Source organism: Brassica oleracea, chromosome C5 (assembly GCF_000695525.1).
Source record: "Brassica oleracea var. oleracea cultivar TO1000 chromosome C5, BOL, whole genome shotgun sequence".
Taxonomy (NCBI): Eukaryota; Viridiplantae; Streptophyta; class Magnoliopsida; order Brassicales; family Brassicaceae; genus Brassica; species Brassica oleracea.
The window spans coordinates 6,527,587-6,535,910 of NC_027752.1; the positions used below are offsets into that span (position 1 = coordinate 6,527,587).

The 8,324-nt window shown below is 36.5% G+C and overlaps 2 protein-coding genes across 6 annotated transcripts in view; one reads left to right on the forward strand and one right to left on the reverse strand.

Moving 5' to 3' along the window:
• The first annotated feature begins 3,161 nt into the window (after positions 1 to 3,161).
• On the forward strand, positions 3,162 to 5,516 carry LOC106295131 (protein kinase 2A, chloroplastic-like). Its single transcript, XM_013730938.1, has 6 exons — positions 3,162 to 3,542; positions 3,621 to 3,967; positions 4,062 to 4,197; positions 4,283 to 4,419; positions 4,510 to 4,633; positions 4,848 to 5,516. The coding sequence occupies exons 1-6, from the start codon at positions 3,488 to 3,490 to the stop codon at positions 5,312 to 5,314; spliced, it is 1,266 nt and encodes a 421-aa protein (XP_013586392.1). The 5' UTR covers positions 3,162 to 3,487; the 3' UTR covers positions 5,315 to 5,516.
• Positions 5,364 to 8,324, reverse strand: part of LOC106295130 (protein IQ-DOMAIN 31) — a 3,453-nt gene continuing 492 nt past the window's right edge. For all 5 annotated transcript variants that reach the window (XM_013730937.1, XM_013730936.1, XM_013730933.1 and 2 more), the window contains exons 2-6: positions 7,706 to 8,036; positions 7,426 to 7,617; positions 7,243 to 7,323; positions 5,690 to 7,031; positions 5,364 to 5,594 (exon numbers count right to left, since the gene is read on the reverse strand). In XM_013730937.1, the coding sequence (XP_013586391.1) occupies positions 5,563 to 5,594; positions 5,690 to 7,031; positions 7,243 to 7,323; positions 7,426 to 7,617; positions 7,706 to 7,975 (1,917 nt within the window). In that variant the 5' untranslated portion in view covers positions 7,976 to 8,036 and the 3' untranslated portion in view covers positions 5,364 to 5,562. The remainder of the gene's footprint in view (positions 5,595 to 5,689; positions 7,032 to 7,242; positions 7,324 to 7,425; positions 7,618 to 7,705; positions 8,037 to 8,324) is intronic.

Genomic DNA, 8,324 nt, shown 5'->3' on the forward strand with positions numbered 1-8,324 from the left:
CTCGAGAAGAATAAAGAGATTGAAGTAAGATATGTTCGATCATGCGACAATGCAGCCGACCTCTTCACAAAATCACTCCCTACCTCGGTATTCAGAAAACACATCCATAACATTGGGATGCGCCATCAGAAGGATCTATGACTGTTCATTCGAGGGGGAGCTTACGTAGTTGTACTCTTTTTACCTTACTATGGTTTTTCCCATTGGGTTTTCCTGGAAAGGTTTTTAACGAGGCAACAAAGACGTTAAGCGAGAGTGGATAGTGACACCGGTCCCCAAGGGGGAGTGTTATGAAAGACAGCCAGTCGTAATGTTTGAAAATATAAAAAGATGTGGGGCTCGCTGCACTATTTGCACAGTAAATTTCTTTCTATATATACGAACGTTTTCGTTCATTGTAACGACACACCTCAATCTCTTCTCTCTCTATAATAAGAAATTCTCTCTCTCTATATCAGTTTTAAAAATTCTACGGGTATAAAATTTTGCCCTTATTTAAATTTCTGCGATATAATAAAATACCAGTTCTTTTTATAACAATTCTTGCTTTTTCTTTCTTCTTTTAATTTTTAAAAACAGTTATAGTGTTTAGATACCATGTGAGAGCTTTTCAATGGAACTGTTGTTAGAGTCAATCTCCGCGCGGTGTATGATGAAAGTAAATACTTAATTTGTTCCAGATTACTTGTCGTTGTAGAGTAAAATAAGTGTCGTTTCAAAATAAATATTGTTTTATAATTTGAATACAAAATTTATTGATTTTATGTTTTAATTAGAAATGTGGTTAGATATATTGGTAATAATGTTTTTATCTAGTACTTGTACGAAATTAAATATTTTTTTAATATGTGTGCTGAAGTTTAAAATGACTAAGTAATAATAAATATTTTCAAATTTCGACTAGAAGGGAATCCCACTGATTATCGATCGTGACTCAACAAACAATATGTATTATTCTAAAATCTCCATCAAATTTATCATCAAAAATATTTAATTTCGATTACAAATTTGATTCTAAATTTATCATTAAATTTATAAAATCAATCCAAAAATGGGGGTAAAAATTTCAATTACAAATTTGATTCTAGAGTGTTTGAATAAAGTTTCATAGTTATAAATATAAAAATAAATCTAATAATTTTGAGATTCTAGAATAGTTTAACAAATCATATCAAATTCACATAATTTCATCTAAAACTCTTTAAAAATCAAAAGATTCCAAACGCTTGAATAATGAATACACACTCTAAGCTATTGAGTAATTTAATTTTTGTATACTATGAATGCTAGGAAAATTAATTAACATAGAAGTCATGAACTCATAAAAGAGGAGAATATGAATTAATTTATAATTCCTATGTTTCATATTAAATGTCGTTTTGAATCTATGTACATAGATTAAGAAAATAATTAATTTTGTATATTTTTATATAAAAATATAATTACTTACATATATAATTATATTTCAACCATTAGAAAAATAAATTACTGAATAAAATTAATAAATTTTTCATTGAAAATTGAAAACAACGCTTATGTTTTAACCAAAAAAATTATCTAATAAACATAAATAATAATCCTTTGGGAAACCATTTTTTGTTTTGAAAAGTCAAAAGAGTGATTATTACTCGTTTTACTCATGTATAAGCTGACTTCTGTTGAGCGGATATAAGAGATTTGGTGATATTACTGGATACAACTAACTTGGTCACATTCTTTAATATACCAAATATAACAACATTCGCGATGGGACAATATTATACTAATTTACAAGGTTACTTCTTCTTTTTTTTGTCAACTTTACAAGGTTACTTCTATTGAGCGAATTCTGAAAAAATGTTAAATTGGTGCTTGTCCACATGTGCCTAATAAATTAACAATATTAATATGCACGTCTCTCAATTCTTCGGTCAACAGCAATGTGAATATAGATCGAGTCGTTTCTTGGGTCAATGCATGGCCATGGATATCCACATTTAAGATTTAAGAAAACACTAAACAAAATTTTTTGCAAGACGTTAATTAACTGCGAGTTTGGTTATTCATGCGTTGCTGAATAATAGTATGATATTTTTCTTTATACGAGATACTCATAACGCAAACTAGCCTCTTCTTTTGTTGAATAATGACGATATGCAACAAAAAGGGCAAAAGTCTAACCCACTTATTTTTTTTGATATTTCATGATTTGAAAATGTATGTCAAAAACTTCTGAAACACAATTATTTTTTTGGTTGATAACACCCTATAATCTAAAGATCTAGGACAAATAACTCCAAAACAAAAAAAGTACACTTTCAAATTTTATTTTATTTTTAATCAAACACTTTCAAAAAAAAATATTAGAGGGGAATCCCACTGATTATCGTCCGTGACAAACAGTAAGTATTATTGTAAAAGTTAATTATTAAAAAAAAAAGTTAGCCATCAAAGTTTCAACGATATCGGCAGTCCGCCACATTTATTATCCGCCAATAAAAATTAATATTTTGGTCGTCAAGGAAGACCAAAATTGGTTGAAAAAAAAACAATAAACAACAAGCAAGACTGACAAATTCCGATTTTGTTACGTCAACAAAGTAAAAATAGAACTTTCGTTTTCTGTTTATTCCATAACTCCTATAAGTTGAGATAATGGAAAACATGTACAGAACAATATGTAACTGTAGTACACGATTTAATGAGTCAAGGATAACCTCTTGTAGTATAAAATTTCAAATAAGTAGTAGAAAATCTATATATGAGTAATATTTTTAAATAGTTTTTAGCTTATTGACTTTATTTTATATTTTCATTTAGTATATATATTTATATCTCAAAATTCAATTTTTAGTATATCCTCCACTCGCAAGCACAATTTTAAACATTGTTGATTGTTCTGTTTTTCCAAAAAAAATTTGTTGAATGTTCTAATTAATCCTGACTGCTAAAAACGGAAGAAGATACATAACTAGATAATGAGATGGGAACAAGACTTTTCTTTGCCGGCGACCACCACCGCCACTTTCTCTTCTTGTAATAATTACCACTCAGTTACTTGAAAATAGTTCTTCATACTATTAATAACGGTCGTGGACGTAGTGGCGTGAGCATGAGGCAACCCGAACTAATAAAGTCTTCTGTCCCATGGCTGCTAGGTCATAAATAAAAAAAAGCGAATCTGGGACTCACTCACATTCGAAAATAAGAAACTTGACTAAATTATTATTGTGAGTATAAAACAAAAGCACACGGCGACTTTGTATTATTGATTTGTTTTGCTTATGATTCCTATATTCTTCTTCCACCTTCCTTCGTCCTTCCTCTCACCCTTTTATTGTTGTTTAATATTTTCGTTATATTAGCAGACATTACACCGCCGAAACTCTCTGTAGTTGCTACTTTGACGCTCTGATTTTGTCCTGATCATCTGTTTGCTTGTTCCACAAGAAGCACGAGCTTTTGTCTGCATTATCTCTCCAAATTAGGTTTTAAAAAAAAACCTGAAATGGGTAATTGCTTAGATTCATCAGCTAAAGTGGATAACAGCAGCCATAATTCCGGTAAATACTTCCTCTAAAGCCTTTTTTGATTTCTCTGTTATTTTGCTTGTATTGATGTTTAATCGATCATTTGTATAGCTTCCTCAGCCTCAAAAGTTTCGAGCAACACAAGCCGTTCCACAGTTGCTTTAAGCACAAGTTCTTACAGCACGGGGAACAGTAGTTTAGGATCATTACCGACGCATCACAGGACAGAAGGAGAGATACTTTCATCGCCAAATCTAAAGGCTTTCTCTTTCAACGAACTAAAGAACGCAACTAAGAACTTTCGTCCTGATAGTCTACTAGGAGAAGGAGGTTTTGGTTGTGTATTCAAAGGATGGATTGATGAAACAACTCTCACTGCTTCACGACCTGGTTCTGGTATCGTTGTTGCTGTTAAGAAGCTTAGGCCTGAAGGCTTTCAAGGTCACAAAGAGTGGTTGGTAAGTAAGCCCGGTTAATCTTCTCCCTTGCTGTGATTGATGTGTGTCTATTTTTTTTATCATGCTGACGTTGAGATTTTGCTTTTGTTTTCAGACTGAAGTGAACTATCTTGGTCAACTTATTCACCCAAATCTTGTATTACTGATTGGATACTGCTCAGAAGGCGAGAACCGGCTTCTTGTGTATGAGTTCATGCCTAAAGGAAGCTTGGAGAATCATCTTTTTAGACGTATGTTTTCTATAATATAACTAATCTGAAGCATATGTGTGTTCTTCAGTATGCTATAATCTCGTCTTGTCAATGATTCTTGCAGGTGGTGCGCAGCCACTTACATGGGCAATAAGGATGAAAGTGGCAGTAGGTGCAGCTAAAGGTCTAACGTTTCTTCATGAAGCAAAGTCGCAAGTTATATATAGAGACTTCAAAGCTGCTAACATTCTACTCGACGCTGTAATAGACCAGACTCTCTCTTCAAACCATTTTTGGGATTGATTCTCTTTGACTCTCTTAACCGTTTTGAGATTTGTGTCTAAAATGCAGGAGTTCAATGCTAAGCTTTCGGATTTCGGTTTGGCGAAAGCAGGTCCTACTGGTGATGCTACACACGTGTCCACAAATGTCATTGGTACTCATGGTTATGCAGCTCCTGAATATGTTGCCACAGGTTTGTTCTCTAAACTCACTTAACGTTTTGAGTGTTTTTTGTTTCTATTAGATTCGGGTTTATCATGGCTTCCAACTTGAAACTAATTGGCTGTAAGTGGATTAGTCCTAACTTTTTATATATTACTTAAGATCTCATTGAATTCCCGATGTGGATACTTATCCCTAATAGTTTCTTAAAACATTTTCTGAAAGCTCATCTACATCATCTACAGGTAGATTGACGGCAAAGAGCGATGTGTACAGCTTCGGCGTGGTACTACTGGAACTAATTTCAGGACGACGAGCCATGGACACTTCAAATGGGGGAGTCGAGTATAGCCTTGTGGACTGGGCAAAACCGTACCTTGACGATAAGCGGAAGCTTTTTCGAATAATGGACACCAAACTAGGCGGGCAGTATCCACAAAAGGGAGCTTATGCAGCTGCTACCCTCGCGTTGCAGTGCTTAAACCCCGAGGCGAAGCTAAGACCGAAAATGTCAGTGGTTTTATCCACATTGGAACAGCTAGAAGCCGCTGCTAAACCTGAAACACAGCACACAGAATCTCCAAGAGCTCGTTATTCCTCTGCTATAATGCAGAAATCTCCGGTTAGATATAGTCAAGATCGGCCTCTGCTGAACGTAACTCCTGGTGCATCGCCTTTGCCTTCTTACAGTCGATCTCCGCGTGTAAGATGAAAGTAGATAGCTCATACGTACTCTTTGCTTTTGAATGTGAAAAGATTTATACAGAGAAGAACTATTTACTCAAACCTTTTAAGTGTCATTCAAACATGTAATCAGAGTAAACTGAAGCAAACGAACATGAACTCTGACTAAACACTCTCTAAGCTTACCAAACCAAACGCAGAGAAAGAGAAAGATCACACTAAATAATTAAGCTTGATTGTATATGACAACGAGATGAAATCTCTTTGCCTGAACCTTCACCGTTTCCACTCGGTTTTGTTTGACTTATCTGAAATAATCAAGAAAAAAAATGAGTTAAAAGGTTATTGATATGAGTAAACTTTTAGCTTTAAAGAGGCTTGTGTAAATGTGAGTCCTGCATACCACTTTTGTTCTTCGAAGAAGAAGCAGATTTGTCGCCGTTCATAGATCCTTTGGCCGAGGCTAGGAGAAGCTTGTGAGCCCTTGGAGACATAGTAGTAGTAACACCCGGCTTACCATTGGCTGGAGAAGGCAGAGAATGGCGCCGCAATGTAGATGCAGTTGGGGCCATGTAGCTGGGGATTTTCCTCCCGCTATGTGTACGCCCTTCATCTTGATAGTGCGGTGACACTCGTCTTTCACTTGGCTTTGAGTTATCAGAAGAAATATTACCATTCTCAGAGCTTACCTTCACATCTGAGCATTTGAGGTCTTCTTCACCTTTATCATTGGTCTCTGAAGTTCTGAGTTCATCTTCCTCTGGTGATTTCTCTTTTTCTTCGACATCAAGCTCCTTAGCAACTACATCTGTGGTATCTTTCTCCTTCTCTCCTCCTTGAAGATCATCTGAGACCTTCACTTCAGTCTCCATCTGAACAGAATCTGCAGAATTTTTCTCCTTTTCGGCTGATTCAACAGCGTCTCCTCCTTCAAGAACACCTGAAACCCTCACTTCAGGCTCTATCTGCACAGACTCTGCAGTATCTTTCTCCTTTTCAGCTGATTCAACAGCGTCTCCTCCTCCTTCAAGAACATCCAAAACCTTCACTTCGGGCTCTATCTGCACAGAACCTGCAGCATCTTTCTCCTTTTCAGCAGACTCAACATCGTCTCCTCCTCCTTCAAGAACATCCAAAGCCTTCACTTCAGGCTCTATCTGCACACAATCTGCCGCATCTTTCTCCTTTTCAGCAGACTCAACATTATCTGAAACCTTCACTTCAGGCTCTATCTGCACAGAATCCACAGTCTCTTTCCTCTTCTCAGCAGATTTACGGGTGACTTTCAAAGACGAGTTCGAAAGAGAAGACCTTTTAAGACTAGGCCTAGGCTTCTCTTCTTTAACCTCCTCCTTTGAGGCGGCGCTTCTACTCTTTCTTGGCTTGTGCTTCGCCTTGTCACTCTCAGTTCTCAGGGGATCTTTACTAAGCGTGGAAGCCTTCCTCACAGTACTTCGTTTAGGTTTCTCACTTTCAGTTGTAGACGAACGGTTAGAGCCCTTTCCACTAGCTGGGACTGATTGTTTCTTGACACCTTGCTTTGGTCTCGCCTTTTCTGAGTCAACCACTGCTTGATAATTTCGCTTCTTCGTCTTAGTTTGTGGAACAAGAATCTTAGCTGCTCGTGGAGGAGGAGACCAAACATGCAACCGTGTCCAGCGTTCTAGCCAAACGTTAGCTGAGTTAGGTTCCTCAGGACCATACTGGATCTTCAGAGGCAATGCGGTTGGTGATGAAGCCAGAAGCTGAAACAAACAGCCAATGTTGTAATAACTCCAAGTTTATAAGTTGAAGCGTTGTAGGAGTTTTTGAGTTAATTTCTTTGATTTTCTTTCTTGAGGTCAAAAACAGATGCACTAGATGTAACAGAAGTTTTTGTTTGAATAAAATTTTACATTCATTCAAAAAAAAAAAAAAAAACTCCAAGTTTATCAAGAGTTTATGGACTAAAAATACCTTTTTGACAATGATGAATTTTGAAGGATCATTCATCCAACTACACATGCTCACTTGCAAAGCTTCGGAATCATTAACTTCCTAATAAAAGAAAGAACATCACATGATTAGCTAAATAACATTACATGATTAGTTAAATAACATGCAACTAAGTAACACTAAGGAGTGATGAAGAGATTCTACCATATTTGGTTTGTGACACTGAATCACACTGTCTGAAGATGATCTAGCTATGCGGCCACGAACAAGGGCCTGAAACTTCACAATACCCCAAATACATGAATAAGTAGCAACGGCTTGTCTTCTGACCAGGTGACCACGGATAACTGCTTGCAGCCTGATGATACCTTTAAGGGTCCGAATCTCTCTACGTGCCTTCATTACAAGTTCACCAATATATCATCATTACCAGAACCTTACATGTTTCAACTATCTCAAGTTTTACAACAAAGAATTAAAGTACCTGACGAGCTCTGTAAACGGCCTGAATCTTACTTGCAGCTTGTCCAAGCTTGAGTTCATCCACATCACTCCTCGGCTCAAGATCATCACCGTTGCTTGGGGGAACAACATTTTGAGCAGATGAAGCTGTATCCGGTTGTGATGAAGCCACAGGAGGGTCAAGGGATAAGTTTGAAAAATCATCCTTCACCGCCGACACAACAAGATTAGACTTTGGTGACTTCTTCCCGAGAAGCAAAGTCTTGATCCATTTACCAGGTGCCTTTCCCATGTCTTAAGAGAGAGAGAGAAAGCGTCTGAACTGAAGTAAGCAAGTTGCTAAATATAGAAACCTGCAGAGAGAGAACAAGCCAAAGTCGGTGACTTTCCACAAGCAAAGTAACATGCTAAGCCTTACACAGCAAATTAACAGCACAGTACGCCAATGAACATGAAGAAGTAGAGGCTGAAACATATTCAACATGTATTAATTCCAAAACTAGGAAAAGCCCATTAACTAAAGTGAAACAAAAGCAGAGATCTTGAACAAAGCAGAGCCAAATCAAGAAGAAAAAACAGAGCTGGTGGAGTTCTAATGAAAGCCGATACCAAAGCAAAAAAAAAAAAAAAAGTCCCAACCT